Source organism: Lissotriton vulgaris, chromosome 10 (assembly GCF_964263255.1).
Source record: "Lissotriton vulgaris chromosome 10, aLisVul1.2, whole genome shotgun sequence".
Taxonomy (NCBI): Eukaryota; Metazoa; Chordata; class Amphibia; order Caudata; family Salamandridae; genus Lissotriton; species Lissotriton vulgaris.
The window spans coordinates 345,282,933-345,303,504 of NC_141698.1; the positions used below are offsets into that span (position 1 = coordinate 345,282,933).

At 44.0% G+C, this 20,572-nt stretch overlaps 1 protein-coding gene across 2 annotated transcripts in view; it reads left to right on the top strand.

Annotated features, from left to right (window-relative positions):
• The window catches only part of KLHL18 (kelch like family member 18), a 246,589-nt gene extending 242,130 nt beyond the window's left edge, over window positions 1-4,459 (top strand). For both annotated transcript variants that reach the window (XM_086941123.1, XM_086941122.1), the window contains exon 10: window positions 2,803-4,459. In XM_086941123.1, the coding sequence (XP_086797249.1) occupies window positions 2,803-3,186 (384 nt within the window). In that variant the 3' untranslated portion in view covers window positions 3,187-4,459. The remainder of the gene's footprint in view (window positions 1-2,802) is intronic.
• The last annotated feature ends 16,113 nt before the right edge of the window (window positions 4,460-20,572 follow it).

Sequence of the window (20,572 nt, forward strand, 5' to 3'; positions counted from 1 at the left end):
CAAAACGCCAAATGGAAAAATCTGGTCGCGCTGGACAGGTACATAGTCACAAGTTCAGTCCGACCACGACAGTGTGTGGGCCAACTACAGGGACCCAATTAGGCTGCTGAACCGAGTGCCTTAAGTCCTGGTTGTAGATCCTTGCGTTGATCCGTGTCAAAGATGTGCAGCGCTGGGTCCTGATGCATAATCGGCAAGGATCCCATAGACTTGGCTTGCGATGCATAGTCCAGCGTCTGAGATGCAGCTCCCAGCTGAGAATTCATCAGTTTTGAGGATCTGCGATGCGGAGTTCGGTGTCATCATTGGGGTTGCTCTCATCAAGCGATGCTACGACCTGGGTCAGCGATGCACCCGCACCATGCCTTTGGGGCGATGGGTTGGTTCTGAGATCTGCAGAGATGATGCCGGTCTTTACGACAGACCCGACCTACACAGCAGTGGCAATGCATAGGTTTGGCTAGGAGATGCACTGCCCAGCAGAGGAGAAACATCAGTTCTGCTGGCAAGCACCTTAGGCCCACTACAGGTGCCCAGAACTGTGGTTGCACCACGTGGCACAGACGGCAGAGTCCAGTTGCAAGGTTGTTGGAAGCCAGTTATGTCCCTGGGACCTCAGATCAGGAGTCCATCCTGCTAGACCTTGGAGTTACTCTAGGTTCTGGGTTCAAGAGATTTAGATCTAGTCCTTCTCACCCAGGCAAGAAAGCACAGCAGGGCAGCAGTTCCCTCAGAGGAGCAGTCCAGTAAAGTGGCAGTCCTCAAGCAGCACAACAGTCATTCTTCCTGGTAGAGTATCTACAGGTCCAGAAGTGTGCTGAAGAGGTGGTGTCTTAGGTCATACTTTTATACACAGTTGTGCATTTGAAGTGGAGAGAAGCTTCTAGAGGCATGCCTTTGAAGTGTACAGATGTCCTGCCTTCCCTTCCCTGGCTCCAGACTAACTTCAGGGGGTATGCAGCCCTTTGTGTGGAGACAGGTTACAGCCTATTCAGGTGTAACTGAGGCTGGGCCCGATCCTCCCTTCTATCCTGCCAGTGGTGGCCCATTCAGTCGGACCTAAGTTCCCATTGTGTGTGGCTGTCTAAGAAGACGGGGCAAAGTCCAACTGTCTACTACACCCAGTCGTGACCATAGACAGACTGCAGGCACCAAATGGTTAAGGCAAGACATTGCCAACTTTCTAAAATGTAAAGAAGCAATGCAAACATTCACCCCCCAGTCAAGAGATCATGGTTAGATCCATCGTTCTTTTGAGCACCACGCCACCCCAGTTTGGCCCCAGCCACACGCAAATCAGATTAGAACCTGTTCCTCATGGGAGCACTCCAGCCCGAACTGCCAAGCCAGTTGTTCCCTGGACCAGAAACAAACATCCTGGGACTTGTTTCGCGGCATCACCCCATATCAGCCAGGCTAGCTTGAATCCGGTCGCACTGTGAGCACTGAACCCACGTCTGGGCATACCCTTCCAACTTGGGTTTACATAGGCAAAAAGGAACAATTGATGGACAGAATTTTGAACAATGCAAACAATCCCCCCCAGTCACAAACATCTGGGTTTAATCCATTGTTATTTTGCTCACAACGTCACCCCAGTGTGGACCCAGCCATATGCAAATCAGTCTTGACCCTGTGGACTGTTCCCATGAGGAAAAGGGTCAAGACTGATTTTCATTTGGCTGGGTCTGAACTCGGGTGGTGAAGTGAGCTAAAGAACGATGATGGATTCAAACCAGATCTGTGACTAGGGGTGAATGTCTGATAAGTTTCAGCGCTCCATCCATCATCTCCTTGTGTTAACTTTCTAAAAGGGGCATTTTCAGAACTGTTATTTAATTGTAATTTAAAATCCAACTTTACCATAAAATAAGGTTTTAAATTAGGATTCCAAATCGGGATTTCCGAGACATCAGACATGAACAAGTTATATCTTCCCATTTGGAAATTACACTTATAAAATGTAATAAGGCAACTCCATTGTTATTGTATGGGAGAGATAGGTCTTGCAGTAGTGAAAAAACAAATTTAGGAGTTAATTAATGTAAAACCTAAAAGTACATGTCCAACTTTTTAACTACACTGCACCCTGCCCGTGGGACTGTCCAGAGTCTACCTTAGCGGTGACTTATGTGTCTTAAAAAGGAAGGTTTGGACCTGGCAAAAGGTTTATTTTACCAGATCGAGATGGCAGTTTAAACTGCATGCACATAGGCTCTGTAATGCCAGCCCAGAGACCTGTTTAAAGGGCTACGTAAGTGGGTGGCACAATCACTACTGAAGGCCCATTAGTAGCATTTAATTTACATGCCCTGGACACATATAGTGCACTTTGCTAGGGACTAAGTACATTAAAAATGGCAACTGGGGATAAGCCAATTCTGGCATATCCAACTCATTTTCATACTTTTGTTTTTGATAAATAAGTACCCTTCAACTTGATAATATTAACATAGGCTACATAGACAATTAGGAAACCGCAAAAACTGCAGTAGCTTGTGTGGTATAAAATATTTTTTAATGAGATTTGTTGGATTTAATGCTCTTTCAGATATTTACCCCTTCAAAGAAATATCCATCTTGATAGGACACTAAACGTATGCATACCTCAGTCGCTCCTACAATTCAATATAAGACAGTGCCCTTATCAAGTGGATTATTTGGATGAATGGATTTCCTCTAGGAACAAAGAGGTTATATCATGCATAACTAATTCTGCCCTAACTCCTTGTTGTTTCTCTTCCCTAAATTGGAATACTTGCATATGCATCTTTGTAAATGTGATTTTTCTTTATACCACAGATGGAATACTACAACCACCACACAGCAACCTGGCATCCAGTGGCAAGCATGCTCAACAAGCGCTGCAGGCATGGAGCTGCCGCCCTAGGTAGTAAAATGTTCATTTGTGGAGGATATGATGGATCTGCCTTTCTCAGCATTGCGGAGGTGTACAGCTCCATGGCGGACCAGTGGTACTTGATCGTCCCTATGAACACCCGCAGGAGTCGAGTCTCTCTGGTGCCCAACTGCGGACGTCTTTATGCCGTCGGTGGCTATGACGGGCAGTCTAACTTGAACTCTGTGGAAATGTACGACCCAGAAACGAACCGATGGACGTTCATGGCGCCCATGGTGTGCCATGAAGGGGGAGTTGGTGTAGGGTGTATACCTTTAACTGTCTGAAATCAAACATACACAACGTGGCTGGATCCATGTTGCGATTGTTATGTGAAATCCAGATTGTCTGTCTTTTGGTGCTCCAATTTAAGTTCTTTGGGTCAAAAAGCAGCAAAAAAGCTTCACATTGGCACTGACATTATGACAAGAATGTACTGTACTCTAAAGTGAAGTCTTTAAAGATTTCTCAAGAGCTGTAATATTTAAGCATTGCCAGATTGTTCTTCTTTGACAGCTCTACTTTGTGTCTGCCTTCAAAAGGAATCTCATTTCTGGTTGTGGTGTTCCTGACATGTAGGTCTCACCATTACCAGTGTTCCTGCTGTCTCAGACCTCTTAAACTATTATGATCTGTTCACGCTGCTCATAGATTTGGTGAGTGTTGTGATTGGACTGTGGGTTTTATGCATAGCCTGTGAAGCCTCGTAGTTTAGGACAGTGACCGGTTAACATTGCAGTATATTTACTTGTCCTTCTCTTTGCAAGACACTGTTTACCTTAGCCTGGTTGGCCCCAGACTTTGTACTTCTGAAGTATAACAAAACAGCCAGTTGTCTTCAGTATTGGTTAGCCTGGAACAAAAAAATATTGCACCAGCTCGGCCAGGTTCGTGGTTCTTTTACTTGTGACCAAATGTACAAATGAAGTTTAGTAATTTAGAAAAAATGGTTATGGTAGGTATGTATGTATATGTAGATATATATTTATATGTGTGTGTGTGTATGTGTGAATATATATACATGTACTTTTGCATAGCATTTCCAATCTCCACTCTACTGTTTCTGTAGACAGTATTTATGGTAAGGGCCTCCTGAAGGAGTAGTACGTTCTAAAAAGCTGCCCATGAGCATGTAAACAAACATTTTCATCCTTTTGTATTTGTTTATATGGTTTCCAGATCTGTCACAGACATGCTAGGACAGAAGTCCCACAATACTTATTTCTTCTGGGTTTTTTCTTTTTCTTCATTTAACAAAATATAGGCAAAATGACCGTCTAGTTCAGAGGTCCAATGAGGACCAGACGGGCTAGATTCATGGCATTTAATGACATTGACCTAAAATAAATGTACGAACAGCAAATTCAGATTAAACTCATTTACGTAGTTTGCTATACCGAAAATCTGGCGTAGACCAGCCTCTTTGGGCCTTCGATACACATCCCTGGTCTAGTGTACACCTCACACTGAATCTGAGCATTGTATACACATACTAGTGGGGAAAAAGCCATTACAGCATGGTTGTTACCATGCATTTCCATTAAAAACCAACTGTTACCAAGCATTACCATTACCACGCATTACCTTCATACCATGCAGGATTTTACAAAGCATATACCTTTCGCACGTATGCCTTCGCAATGTATTTAGTCTTAAAGGCAAACATGGTAAAGGTATATGCGTTTTAAATTGAAGTATTAAGCATATATATATACATATATACATGCACACATGCATATATATAGTAAATGTTACTTTTAAAGGGTTTAGGGTGGGTATGGGTTGTGTTTTTAAATGTTAGTATTAGGTAGGTTGTGTGTGTGTGTGTGTGTGTGTGTGTGTGTGTGTGTGTGTGTGTGTGTGTGTGTATATATATATATATGTGTGTGTGTGTGTGTATATATGGGAAAGTATTTTTTTAAAGGGTTTAGGGTGGGCATGGGTTTTTGGGTGGCAAGGGTCATTTTAGGGTGGGTATGGGTGTTTGGGTGCCAAGGGTAGTTTTAGGATGGTATGGATTTTTGGGTGGCAAGGGTCATTTAGGGTTTAAGGGGGTATGGATTTTTGGGTAGCAATGGTAATTTTGGGTTTTAGGGTGGGTTTGGGTTTTTGGGTGGCAAGGGTCATTTTAGGGTGCGCATGGATGTGTGGGTGGCAAGGGTCATTTTAGAATTTAGGTTGGGTATGGGGTTTGGGTGACAAGGGTCATTTTAGGGTTTAGGTTGGGTATGGGTGTTTGGGTGCCAAGGGTAATTTTAGGGTTTAGGGTGGGTATGAGTTTTGGGTGACAATATATATATACACACACACACACACACATGTATTTATGCATGTGTATATACATAAAATACATATATATAACTTTATATATACATATGTATACACACACACACATATATATGTGTATACAAAAAGTGTTTGTACCTACCTGTACATTTTTTTTATATCAAGTATATGCTTTTATCGCAAGCCTTTACCAAGAAAATGTGAGTATTTTACAGGAAAATATATATCTGGGAAAAACTTTAACACACATATGCGTTTACATTTCATGATTTTACAGCTAAATTCGTGGTAAAGGCATATGTGTTGTAATATTGTGTGGTAAAGGCGTATGCATGGTAATGGCATTCTTGTTATAATGTCCGCATTTTAATGGCATACGTTACAACGAAATGCGTGTTTCTGTCATACATCCATACTGGTGACATATAAATGAGGACTTGGAGTTCCTGGCTAGACTGGGCATTGCATTCTGCAAACTCAAGGCCTAGTGAGTGCAAAGATTTTGCACTTACGCACATGTACTTGATGGGCACTTTTAGGTAAGATGTTCACTGGGCTTCTTGGCTTGCCTTGCAATGTTAATCACATAAAACACAATCTTCCTTTCCAGGTCCTATTTTAATGTTAACCACTTGTATATGGAAATGTGCAATTTCCATTGATCGCATTTACTTGCTCTTAACATTGTAGTCGCCTGAACAAACTTAACCCCTTCGACGCTGATGACGAGCTGGGCTCGTCATGGCGTAGCCTCCTCGCACGCTGATGACGAGCCCAGCTCGTCACGTAATGTGCGTTTTTTAAAAACCCAGCGTGCGAGCGGAATTCCGCTAGCGCGCATGCGGTTAATTACACGGGGCAAGTAAATGTGTTTATTGTTGAGTTGGAGGTGGTAATTTTCTGAAGCTGCTAGAAAAAAAATCCCAACTGCTTACGGCAGAATGTAAGTTAGTGAGTACTTATAAAATCTGTTTTGGGTTCTTAAATGGGACTAAAAGGGCTTATGTGACTGTGTACCCCTATACAGGAGTAACCCGTTTTGTGCAGTGATCCTGGGTGTGATAAAACATGAATTGGATCTTATGTGCAAGATTCGTTATGGGTTTTCTACTCGTTGTCCACAATCCTTAGGAAAAAAAAACATGATGCCCACACCAGTACTCAAGTTACGATTTCAAGTAAAGGATTCTTGGTCTGTTAACTGTCTAGCCCTATGTACCACATCTGTGACTATGCACTGGGCAGACGCTTTAGCCCATTAACGATCTTGGGGCTCATCCAGTAAAAAGAGTCCTCTCTCCTTTGCAGGCACTGGTGCCTGTAAAGCTCTCCTTTGGATATTATCCCACTCCAGGCTCATATGCAGTTTTCATTGTGACATGTTTACTGTGCTGTGGCCTAGCTTGTGCCACATTTAGATTTGCTAAAGATGGTAGCTGGATTTGGTTGAGGGTATGTGGGGTTGATCAGTTTCATTTGAAGGCTTCCTGGTGTATTCTCCTTTTTAACCACAGGGGGGGCGGTGTAATAGAAGCCTCAGTTGTGGACATTTGGAAGTCCTTTGTACAAATGCTTGAGTATTGGCGGTCTGTTTTTAAGATGTACTTAATAGGTGAAACTGCGATTTCCTTTCTCCAAAGATTGTGTGACCTGCCTGCTGCCCTACATTGGCTCTTACCTTGATGGGGCGATGTGCTTCATGGTGAATGTCTGCGGGTTGTTTTGTCCTTGCATTTCTTTCTACTTCACATTAAGAGGCAAAGATGAACAATATGCCTTTTTCTTTGAACAGTATTTCCTGCCGGGCCCTTCCCCTGCTTTCTTGTCTGTAACTTCACAGGGTATGCCATAGGTCGTCCACTCTTGAGTATTCTGTGTGCACGTTCTTTGTTCCAAAAGGAAGGTACAGAAGCCTACCTTTACACAACTCGAGATTACCTCGTGTCTCCTGACAATGGGGACAGGGGAGGACAAATCATTTTCATGATTGAGTGGTGCCAATATTGTAACTAACTGACTGCCCTGATTTCCTTTCATATTAATGTCAGCAAGGTACGAAGCTTTTTATCACTTCCTAATAACCAGTTTCTTGTAGAGAACAATGCTCTTCCATTCCTCTATGTGGGCTCCGGCTGAATAGGTGTCTGGTCCACTGTAAGACTGACAAAAGAAACTGTGTTGCCAGGTCATTACTCTAAGCTTATGATATTCAGTTTCAGTCCCTAATTAATAAGGCATTCATTTTCACCGCTGAATGACTAAATCTTATTTCTGTGCCAGTTCAGTAATACTCTTTACAATAGAATTTCACGTTTTTTCAAAAATGAACCTTGCTCACAATGGGCATTACTGGTTTGTTGTTGACATTCCTCCTCATCTCTCTCCTCTAAATCTTTGTTAGAGCTCTTAAAGAAGGGTTATGTTCCCTGGCACAGTAACCCAAAGAGCAGGTAGATGCACACCACTCACCTGTAAGGGTCGGAAGCAAGTCCCATGTTGGCTGTCGAGATAGTCCTCGAGTTGTGATCTACAGCGATCAGGCAAATTATTCAATCTCACTTTACTTAGACGTCCACCCTTTTTTTCCCGCTAAATCTAATATCTCACTCATGCATACTATTTTACTTTCTTTAGTTTTTTTTCGTTTTTTTAATTTTTATTAAATTTTTCAAAGTTAATACAGAAGGAAAAAAAACACACTTCACAGGTACACTGTATTATGGCAGCACAGAACAGTCATGGTTATATCATTGCTTCACATAGCGTAATACAAGAAGAAGGATTGAAGAACTGAAAGGTACGATGTTAGAGTTTAAATACCCAGGTGGAGGTCCAAGTAAGTGGTTTGGGGATCGAGAGGGTGAGAGCGGTGGAGTTGGCCCGACAGCGGCCTCGCCATTAAGGTTCGGAGCGGCCACTGCGGGGGAATTTGAAGAAGGGCTGTCCGTGAAATTTTGGTGGTGTAGGTAAGAAATGAGGGGAGCCCAGATGTCAGGGGGTCTGCTAGCAGCCGGCATCAGGTCCCAAAATTCACCCAGTAGTGTCTGGCAGTGGGCAGCATGGTGCAGCCAGCTAGCAACCCTGGGCGCTGGCCTGCGCCCCTAGTGGAGCGACACCCTTTGTTTTGCAAGAACTAGGAGCATCGCAGTCCGTTTGCGGTTTGCATTAGATAAGTGTTTAACATAGCCTAGGAGGCATACCAAAGGATCAGGAGTGATATGTTCCAGTGTTACTATTTTACTTTCTAAATGTATCTTGCTGGTACTTTTCTTTCTCCCTTTTTGGACCATAAAGGACAGAAAATGAAAGTGATGTGGCTGTAACTGATCGTCATACTGGTAGACCAGGGATTTCCATCACTCAGAACTCTGCCAGTTGTTGACTCAGCATCTTAGACTAGAGAGACTGCAACTGCTGGCATTCAAGAGAAGCACAATTGAAATATAGAATCTCTTCCACTTATTAGTTTGTGATTGTTGGAGTCTATAAAGAAATGGTAATTACTAGGGGTGGACCATTGAGTGCCCTGGCTAATAGTCATATCTGTGATCTTGATATGGCTATGTTACAACGTATTTATTTGAGAGTTTCATATAGCGCTAGCTAGATCCGAAGGTTCAGAGTGCTTTACAACAGTAAATGTTCACATCAAAGATAACCAGTCTATACAGAGCATCTGAGTCAGAGCGATTTACAACAGTAAATATGTCACAACATCGATAACAAGTATATACAGAGCACCTAAGTCACATCAGATCATATCAATGAATCTCGGACATTACATATACAAACAGAAGCATACAAATTCCTACAATTCAGGTTGATGTTACATATACAGATCCAGTGCTGTGTAGTCAGCCCTCCTCACTATGTTAGCAGAAAGGCTACTAAGTGGACTTAGAAAAATTATAATACTTACTACAGGAGGTCATCTATTTGGGTCAGTTGATCTCCGCCTCGGGAAGACGGTTCACACACGAGCAAACACACACCTTTAGAGCAATGACACCAGTCTTGTTAGACAAGCGTGTTAAGATTTGAGAATCTAACAATGATTTTATGTTTTATTTTTACGATGGGCCCCTTTTCACTATGACAGCATGACGTTTGGTGAGAAACGGAACTGTACATGAAATCCAACTGTGTTCGTGTGTAGCAAGGATGCAGTTATTTTCGTTAATTCCATTTGAAAATGTAAATTCATGCTTTGTAGTTCTGCCCCGGTGTTTGCTTTTGTGGGAATCCGCAGTATAATTTGTTGGCAAAAACCATAATGCGGTGCAGCAAAATTCAAGCAAACCTTCAAGAGACATTGAAAGTGTATATGCCAAACTTTTTTTTTTTTTACTTCAAAATAGACCATAACACAGTTCCCTCCAGAACATTAATATATATGTGACATACCCAGTAAGAAAAGTTAGACATCGAGGAAGTAAGACAGGTAGTGTAATGTAACAAGAGATCTCTATTTCCTTTGGTGTACTCTCCAATGATTGAATCTTACTGAGGAAAATATCCGACATTTGTCAGAGGTACTCGGTGTACTATGAATGATCATTCATTACAATGTGTTTGTATATTGTTGGTCATCACTTCATCTATGTTGCCTTTTCCAATACTTTTTTTTAAGTGGGGCTTGAGTGGCGAAATTAAGTTTTTAAGGATAATTTTAAAGTTAAATTCCACATGGCAGCATTGTTTTTCATTAGGAGTGGGTGTTTTTGCTGATCCTTACTAAGGAGTGTTTTCTTTAAAAATGGGATGGTCTGGTTGAATCATTCTGATTAAATGTGCCACGTAGTACATATGGATGTAGAAATACGCACATTTGTCATCACTCGGGACTAACATGTAGCCCTTAAACCCTCAAACTCGACAGTCCATTCTCTTTTAAAGATATTCTTTTGAACCCCTTTTTACTCCTTATATTAGTGGTTATTAAAGAGTATATTATGTGTATGATCTTGAATTACTTAATTGCAGACCATTCCTTGACTTTGACTGTGCAAACAATATTACTGAGAGAAATCTAAGTCCAGTCTAGGTTTTAAAAACATGTTTTGTTTAATACAATTTTACATATTAATTGTAGTTTGAAAATAGACCGAGTATGACATTGTTTTCTAACACCATTGACTTGAGTGTGCTACAAAATATGATCTTTAGAACAGATTGCTGCTAACGTTGCATCTTTAGGTCCACACCACCAAGGTAGGAAGTCGCATAATTTTGCACAGACTGGAGACCAGGTAGGACACCAGAGAAACCCCATGCTTTTACGCTAACCTTCATCTCACTTGATGCGACCCGAACATGGCGGTTTCTCCATAAGTGTCCTGTGCTCTCAGTTACTTAGTTGGACAGCACACATGGGCCATAAGATGTAGCTACACTTTGTCAGTTTCTGTTAATAAATCTGAAGCCCTTGCTGCCAACATCCATGCTAAATGTTTTGTATACTCTTTTTCATAACTGCTGTGTGTTTGTCAAATTCATACTTGACCAACACACACTTGGGGTAGCACACTAAAAAACCTTTTACCTGCTCATTTTGGAACCATTATGAGTAGGCACTCCAGAACAGGAGAATATTTGTTGCACAAGTCAATATTTATTCTCAAAACATTGCTTTAAGACACATATATAGATTTTCTATAGGATCCTGTAGTATACTGTGCTCCTAATGAAATGCACTACAAAAAAGGTGCTGAGGTCTACTGTTGCTTTTATTTGACTTTACACCACACCATTGTCCTGTTTTATCTGTTAACCTTGAAAATGAAGTGCAGCACAATCAGCGTGCTTGAATATCCTTAAATTGCTGATAACTTGAAAGTTTCAGTATGTTTCATGATAACAGCGATTGGAACATTAGTTCTTCATTACTGGATTGTCATTAAGTGCATAGTGACCACATACCTCAATGCACTACGGATAATCTAGAACAATTTTTGCTTTAAGCAGAGACCTCAAAATCTCTCATATTACATGTATACAAAAAGCCCATGACTTTGTAAAGACAACATTTTCTCCCATTGTTTTTAACATGTAATTCAGTTAATCCTCCATATCACAAAAACGCAATGGGGCATCAACAGTGGACTTAAAAGGCCATGAAACAGGATATTCCCACAGGCTTTTTTCTCTCCTTTAAAAGATCCAACAAGGAATGGAACCTATTTTCATAGATATTCAAGCTTAGCCTATTACACAGTCCTAGATTGTGGTGCAACGGCTGTGGGTCCCTTAGTTCATGTTGTTGGTCAGGTGAAGGAAATAGGTTGGCATTCAAACTCTCCCTATGTTCCAAATGCCCTATCTGGGAAGAGGCAGATATTTATGGATTTGTTGAAGGTGCCCCAAATAGAGAAATTGTATTAGAGCCAGGTCATTTTATCTTAACCACCTTGGGTTATTCATTACAATTAATGCACTGCATTGACCAGCAGCTGATCCTTTCCCAAAGAATGTGGGGCAGCTCTAGATCTAAGCCAGCGGAAATTGGTCAAGATTGCATATTTTAAGAGAAAGGTCAGCTTCTTCTGTGCCTACTTTGGCCAGATTAGAAAGCAAGAGTTATCTACTAAATTGGCCGATGATCACCTTGCCCTTCATTTATTCACACCATTGGGCAATGGATAAAGCGGAGCACCAATTTTATTACTTGCAACTAACACCGGAAAGAGAAGGTAGGCCTTACAAACAAGTGACCGTTTAGGTGCTACCTAGCCTGTGCAGGCAGTGTTCTAGATGGACCTTTTTAAGCATGCCAAGGTGCTAATTTAACTACCACTAACCAATTTTCCTTTTTACTTTGAGAGATTTATTTCTCTTTACTATTTGAGGATCTCACATATGGGAGGAAATATCGTTTGATTTCATGAAGACACCTATTTACGGAAAACTGGTGAGACACTGAAGATGCTTTTTCCTGTCTTCATTCAAAATAGTTCTGTAACTCTTATGTGCAGAGTGAAGGACTACATGGTCCAGAATGTGAGTCCTTAGTTGGAGCACTGCACTGGGCCAAAGATCTTATGAAGGACTGGGTTCATAATAATCCAGCAATGTGCTTGCATCTTGAGCAAGGTAACAGTAGGCATCAGCCTTCGGCATCAACAGCAGGAGGGTGGCAAGTTATTGACACAGGCAGCAATGTAGCCGTGATTCCCATGGGCGACAGATGTCAAAATCTAATTTTGCTAAAGGCTGCAAATGTCCTTACAGTGGCCCTGGTGCGTCTGCAAGTGTTTTAGTTTCTGTAGTCTTCTGGTGCAGCTCATCTACCTCTCTACCTTGAAGCAAACCACAAGAAAGGTCAGTCGCTTGCATCTGTGGGCCACGGAGAGACCGTTTTCCCATGTACCTAGCTATTTAATCCAACATTTTAAATATGTGATTGCCACTTTCCACATTCCAGGAGGTTAGTTATAATTTCTTTGATAACGTGTATTTATTATGATGTTTGTAAGTTCCAAAGAACCAAAATCACATGATTTTCTGTAATAATGCTGCCTCTTATCATCAGACTATTTATTGTACGTGCAGGGTGTAATGGTATAAATGTGAATTTTTTTTACTGTGTACTTGATGTTCAGAAAGACGCGGCCTGCTGCCTAGTTTCAGTATGCTTTAGAACATATGAATGTTGTACAATTTTACTGTAATTTTAATCATCTGGGTTTTATATATATTTTGTGGAATAAAATGGTATAAATATTATGCATACCTTGTCTGTGAGCCCTTCTGAACTCTTTCACAGGACCCGTGGTTGTGAAAAAGGCTTACTTTATAAACTGGTACAGCTGGGTCAAATATTAGGGTGTTTAAAGTCGCACTATACAAGCAGTGACATTCTCTTTAGTGGTCTATAAAGGAGAAGGAGAAAGAGGGAAAGGGAACACCAGATCGCATAGTTGTGCAGCTCTCTTCTAATATTGTGACCCTGCAGGTTATCGCAAAAGGGTGGCAGGCATTGTGAATTATGCAAAATTTGTGGCAACTGACTTGTAGTTGTAGAGTGGTTGAATTACTTCGGGTTGGTTAATTTAAGAATGTTAGAAGGTTTGTAGTGGTGATGTGAGAAGGGACACATACTCTACAACGATGCCTTTAGCATGCAGATGCCTTTAGCACACATGGTAAGTAGATGCAAGGAAAGTGAGGGGTGGGTAATGGTAAAGGGTACTGAGAGTAATTTTACGGTTTAGGGGTGGACAGTGGCAAAGGGTGCTAGGGGTAATTTTAGGGTTTAGGGGTGGACCGTGGTACAGGGTGCTGAGGGTTGTTTTAGCGTTTAGGGGTGGGTAATGGTAAAGGGTACTGAGAGTAATTTTACGGTTTAGGGGTGGACAGTGGCAAAGGGTGCTAGGGGTAATTTTAGGGTTTAGGGGTGGACCGTGGTACAGGGTGCTGAGGGTTGTTTTAGCGTTTAGGTGGGTAGTGGTAAAGGAAGGTAAGGATAATTTTTTAGTTCATAGGTGAATAGTGGTAAATGGTGGTAAGGGTCATTTTAGGATTTTGGGGTGTTATTGGTAATTATAGGTTTTAGGCGTGGGTAGTCGTAAAGGAATGTTGGAGTAAATTAAAAAAAGGGGGTTTAATAATAAATATATATATGTATGTGTTAGAACTGGGGGTCTCTAGTTGGCAGAGGTAGGTACCACTGTCCAAATAGGGACCTTGCTTCTAGTCAGGGTAAGGAGGAAACCCTCTGAGATAACCCCTGCTCACCCTCTAGGTAGCTTGGCATGAGCAGTCAAGGCTAATCAGAAGGAAATGCGTAAAGTATTTGTACGAACACTCACAGTAACACAGTGAAAACACCACAAACTTACTCCACAACAGTTTATAAAAATAAAGGTATTTAATCTAAACTACACAAGACTAAAACGACCAAAATCCAACACACACAGTTGAAGAATATTGTTGCGAAAGAGTTCTTAAGCTTGCGATAAAAAATAATCCACAATTGCGTGAAAAGTTCACAGATGCGTCCCGTTTAACCAACAGTACCTTTAGATGCGACAAAGTTCCAAAAGCAGAAGCTGGTGCGGTGGAAAACAAGCGATGCATTGCTCCGGAGACCTTGGGGAGGCGATGCGACAACCCCGCTGCAGCAGCGGGTGTGTTGCGACGAATCCGGTCTGTAGGGGGGGGGGGGGGGGACACTTGTATGGATTCCGGTGCGTAGGTTCCGTAGGAAGTTTGTTCTTGCAAAGGCATGATGCGACGATCTCGTAGGGGTTCCGACGATCTCCGGGGCGACTATGCGCGATCCAGCGGCGATCTCTCTCTCTCTCTCTCTCTCTCTCGCAGTACCTTGATGCGATGGCTCAGCGATGATGTTCGCAGTGACATAATGCGGTCCGCAAGCAAGCGGTGCAGCAATCTCATCCAGCGACTTCAGGCTCTGCGACGACACTCGCAGCAATGATATTTTTTCCGCACCGTTCTGGTGCGTCCGGCAAACAAAGGATGCGACGGCTCTGGCAGCGGCAACAGGCGCTGGGACGATCTTGACCTTCGTAGCGGCGGGAATTTCCTCGCACTGTCGGGGATGTGCTCCGCAGCGAGCGATGAGGTAACTTTTCGGTAGCAAAGTCTTTAAATCCTGGTTTCCAGCTTCCCAGCACAGGTACAACTTCCAGAGGCACCACACCTGGACCACGCACTCCAGGAAGGACAGAACTCTCTCAGTAGAGCTCAGGGGAAGCTGGGGGTGAAGCCCTTTTGTTCCAGGGAGCCAGCTCTTCTCAGGCCCCTGGAGATTTCTTCAAGCAAGGGGGCACAGCACAAAGCAAAGTCCTTCCCCTCTCCTTGGCAGCAAAGCAACAGCAGGGCAATCCAGCAGAGCAACAGCTGGACAATTTTTCTTTCTTCAGTTTCAGCTTTCTCCTTGGCAGAGGTTCCTTCTTGATTCCAGGATGATCTCATTTTCTGTTGTCAGGGGTCCTGTACTTGTACCCCTAAATGTCTTTGTTCTCTTTGTGCAAGTGGGCCCTGAGCCCAGTCTGAATCAGTTCTGGGTGTTCCTTGAGCGCTTTGTTTTTCTGGCTTCTCCTCTCCTTTCAGAGTGAGGGGCAGGGTCGTCAGCCGCCCAGCGGGAGGTGGAGCCAGCATTGTGGAAGGCAGGCACAGCCCTATTCAGGCCCAGGTGCTATCTCCTCCCACCACTCAAGTTGCAAATGCAGTCATTCAGCCTAGGGCTGACTCAGCCGGCCTCCTGGGGAATCCCCAGCCCCTGTCACTCGCAAACCAGACAGTGAATACACAAACAGGCCAAGGCACACAGAAAGGGCAGACAAGAGAACAGCAACTTTCTGAAAGTGCTGTTCTCAAACATAGGATTTAAAAACAACCTTTTCTAAAAGGTGTGTTATTAAATTCTGAGTTGAGGGACTAGACTTTTATATCCTATCTTGTTCCTATGGGGAGATATGCTGGTAGCCACTGTAGCCAGCATCCCCTATGGTAGCCTATGGAGCAAGATAGACTTGCATCAGTGAAAAACGAAAATGGCTGTAATTCACTACCAGAGCATGTCACCTGCACCAGTACATGCTCTACCTTTCACATACACTGCACCCTGCCCAAGGGGGTACCTTGGGCCTTCCATAGGGGTGACCAATGTGCACAAAAAGGGAAAGGTTAGGCCTGGTCAGTGGGGACACTGACCAGGAGGACATGGCAGTTCACAGACTGCATACAGGCCCTGTTGTGGCAGGCCTGAGACACCATTTTGAGGCTACTCATGTGGGTGGCACAATCAGTGCTGCAGGCCCACTAGTACCATTTGTCATCACCAGCCCTGGCACACCCAGTGCACTTTATTAGGGACTTCTTGGTGATACAAATGTGCCAATCATGTATATCCAATCCCAATAACAATTTACACAGGGAGCACTTACACTCTGGCAGTGATCAGCAGTGGCAGAGTGTCCAAAGCATCTAAACCAGCAAAAATGAAATCCAGCACAGCATAAAAAATACAGGAGGTAGAGGCCAAAAAGACAGGGGAAACCACTCCAAAGATTCCAGGTCTAACAGTATGTATGTGTGTATAAATATATATATATATATATAATATATACAAAAACAGTTTGCTCAGCAAATGAGTGTGCAGTCGAGCAGTAGCTGACTCCAAAAAAGGCTTTATTGTACATCAAACATCAAACAAAAACGAGCATTCTGACAATCATAACAGTCCCATTGAATGGAAACCTTTTTGTTTCTGTGCTATTTGTAAATTCATCCATTTGTCAAGTTTGGCGTGCATACACGATTTAACGTACCGCTCCAAATGCGCAAAATGAGTTAATCACAAGGTGGTGACACAAACTTCTCGTGTCACGAAAGGGTAGCACAGCCTTATTCACATTTGTGATAGATTATTCACGTACTCAATACGGTTTGTCACAATTGATCCATTTTATTTAACAATTTTCTCCATCTTGACATGTCATAACCGTCCCCCTGACCGTTTCGGAATTGTATTCCTTAATCATAGGCTTCGCTCAAATACTTTACGCTGCTACTCGCACACCTAATATAAATAATTGCCCTCCAATGGTCTGCTCAGGTGAGTTTTTCCCCATGGCATGATGGGATTTGTAGTGTGTCAAATAGCCTGCATGTTAACCCAAATGGGCTTTGAGCCGACAAAAAGATTAATGACCGTCCAATGGGCCGCAGAGTACAAATGTGAATAAGGCTCGTGGAGCCGAAACGTCATGGACTTTACCTGCACTAATTAATAAAGGAGAAAAGGAAACTTTATTGGTCTGTGTCAGAGTGCTACTTACCCTGGCTGGTTGGTACTCCAGAGCGAGGTGAGGCGACGGAATGGAGAAAATATATATTTATTGGAAAGGGGATCTTAGGGCTGGCCGAGCGAGGTCGAGAGGCCTCCTGGCGAGGTTCCTCTCCTAGGATCGTACAGATGAGCAATCACCCCCCTACAGATGGACACCACACAAAGATAGGTTCTCAACGTTATTATCAGTACTTTTAGGCAGGTTATCGCAACGATACAGGGATAACTGGATCCAGGGATCCTTCAGGTTAGTCTCTGAGGGAAGGGGGTAGCGGGACAGTCTTGGTATCACGAAGATGGGCCGCGGCAGCGCCAGCAGGGCTCCAAAAGATGGTTTCACGAAGATGGGCCGCGGCAGCGCCAGCAGGGCTCCAAAGATGGCTTCACGAAGATGGGCCGCGGCAGCGCTAGCAGGGCTCCAAAGATGGTTTCACGAAGATGGGCCGCGGCAGCACCAGCAGGGCTCCAAAGATGGTTTCACGAAGATGGGCCGCGGCAGCACTAGCAGGGCTCCAAAGATGGTTTCACGAAGATGGGCCGCGGCAGCGCTAGCAGGGCTCCAAAGATGGTTTCACGAAGATGGGCCGCGGCAGCGCCAGCAGGGCTCCAAAGATGGTTTCACGAAGATGGGCCGCGGCAGCGCCAGCAGGGCTCCAAAGATGGTTACGCGTTCCACGCGGATGAGTTCGTCTCGGTGTCTCTCGACTCCAGGATACAACTGCCGACCTGCTCCGGAGCTGCCCCAGTTATAGGTCTGGCGCCCTTTGACTTCCGGACCCTTGCACTTAGAGGTCGGAGGGGCTGGGATGTGCGTGTCCAGACACCCAGCAGGGGGGTGGAGCCAGTGCCCAGGGAGGCTGGGGGCGATCAAAACCAGGCGTCGGGGGACGGTTGGAGGACCATCGAAACTCTTTCCCCCATTGTTCCGTCAAGTGGTCTCTTTACCCCTTGGTCAGATCGTGGTGCCTCGATGTCGGGGCTTCGCTGGGGTCGGGCCGAGGCCACGAGGCCTGGTCGTGGAGGGCCCAAGATGGAGTCTGGGTCCGAGATGGTGTTCTGGGATAGGGTTCGGACCAGCCGAGGGTGTTGAGGAGAGGTTGCCGAGTTCCAACGGGGGAGAGCTGGTGGCTGCCCGGAGGGGCGGCTCTCGTGGAGGGTGGATGGTGCTGCTTTCGGCCGGGGAACAGGGGTCGAGGTAGTCCAGGACCCGCCATGCGGGAGAAGTGGGACCACGCCACGAGGCCGGGTCCAACAAAATATATATATATATATATATATATTTGGGTTTAACTTACCTTAATTATACTTCAAATGTGTGTTAAAGGCATACAACCGTGTGAGACCCTCACATGTTGAGTAGACTTTTGGAACAGCGTTTTGGCACTTTACTATTTCAGGTCATTTGTGTGTATGGATGCCTGAAACCGTCTTGAAGTCTCTAGTCTTAGGAGTAAAGGAGTTCTCGGGAATTCAACAAGCTGATGGACCTTGATTAGTTTGTGCCATCCAAAGCAGATTCTCTGGTGCTTTTTGCCAGTAAATAGTCGTCCTCGGACTGTAAGTGGGAAAGATTCAAAGTCAGAGAAATTTTCATGGGTGCATAGGGGATTACCACCATTAACACCTTGGCTGCTTTGAGTTTTCCCCTCCTATGCTGAGCTTTGAGTTTCCCCATTGTTCATGACGAGCTCAGCTCGTCATAAGCACAGCTCAACCGTGCCTCATGATAGAGGTTGGTTGGATATGGTGGAAACAAGTTCACTTTCCATTGTCCAGCCAGTGGGCTTAGCCTCACACCTAGCTCGTAACCAGCTATTAAGCCTTTTTTTGCTCTCTGCGAAAGTAGGTATATCTGCCTAATCAGTGGATCCTCATAGGGGCATAAGATGATAGCTCCTCAGATCAGCTGTCATTAACCAGATTGCTGAATGCCTACACATGTCAGGTTGGAGGGCCCCCATTCCAAACAGGGTCAACAAGGTGGCATAGAGTATAATTTCCAGTAAGACTGCGAGTCCCTTGTGAGATTGGATCCGTGTTTGTTCATGAATTAATGTGACTCCTTGTATGTATGAGAAGTTTGCTGTTTTTGTTAAATATGTACTCTTACATCCTGGCTCCAATCAAGCCTTAACATCTAGGTATCTCTGCCATAGAAGACTGGGACTACTTTCGGGACTTTTGTTTTGTACATGGCTGTGAGCGACACTGATGCAAAAACATGCATACATCACATGCCAACTTCACAGCATGTTTTTATGCCCCCACTAGTTCTATTGTTCCCCTGGGAAGTATGGCGTCTAGCCCTGATACTTGTTTTAGATCTGTTTTACCCAACATTTACCCCTCTATTTTTCGTTAAGAATGTATAACATATGGCAGAAATCATGGCCTACAGATCATGCAGTTGATCTTTGGTAGCTGCTGACCCACTAGACCTCTGGGTCTCCTATCTTTTAGAACAGTCCTCTGTTGCACACCAGTTCTGTATGTGCTACCATCGGTATGATAACCCTCTGGAACTCTTGACTTGTATTAAGAGCGAGGGTGCAGAACACCATAAAGTAATATTGTTTTTTGTTACAAGTAAGCAGAAACGGGGGGTACGTAATGGTTGTCTACCACCAGTAATGTAACTGAGTGCTCCTCTTGTTTGTGAGAAGGAAAGGGTTTCCATTACACCAGCAGTCAAAATCTTCACCAGCTCTGGAGGATCAGTTGTAGTTTCAAAATGAGACCAGTCGTCTGAGCTCAGATGCCCCGTGTAGCTATTGCCTAGAATGATCAAGATATTTTCTTCTTCTGAGCGCAGTGTTTGCTGACCTGTTGCATCAAGAATTGACGCTAGCTTGCTTTCCTTGGTGTTGGGCAGGGGCCAAAGTTTCCCGTCTCTACTTTGACTCTGGAGACTTCCATAGAAGGCGAGATCCGTTGTGCCCTGCTCCTCCTGTGTGCTGTCTATCAGTTCTGTTCAACTCCTAGCTCTTCGTCAGGCCTTGCACTTTAACTCCGTTCCCATTTTATACTGCTAGGTGTTCAAAAGGTACAGCCAGACCGTTATCAAACGGTGAGCAGTGGTACAGGCCTCCCTGTTGTTAGAGCAAATAATCAGTTTCCTTAAAAATGCAATAAATGCAGAAAAATGCCAAAGGCCCAACTGGCACCAGCTCTGTCACGACCAGTCTTACCTAGTCACTCACCTACTGCGGTTCTGTTTGGAGACTGTCCTTGCACAAAAGATGCATCACACTGTTCTTAAGGAGCAGGATTTGGCAGCGGTTACGCCAGATTTCTCCACCAGGCTGTCAATGGAGGTCCATCGTCTCAAAATACAGCCCACCAGGAATTCACCACTAGCTGTTCCCCCGTACTAGTTGTGGATTCCATGGCAGTCAGATAAGTCCCATCTTACCTTTAAGCAAGGAAGCAACTGGTTTAGGAGTTGACAAATCTTGCCAATGGACACATCTTCAGATGTCCTTTTGCAGTTCCTGAAGTATACAATGCAGCTTCTGAGTCCAGCAGACCTGCCAAAGCATTGGTCCCCATGACCCTTGGAGCTGAATGGAATT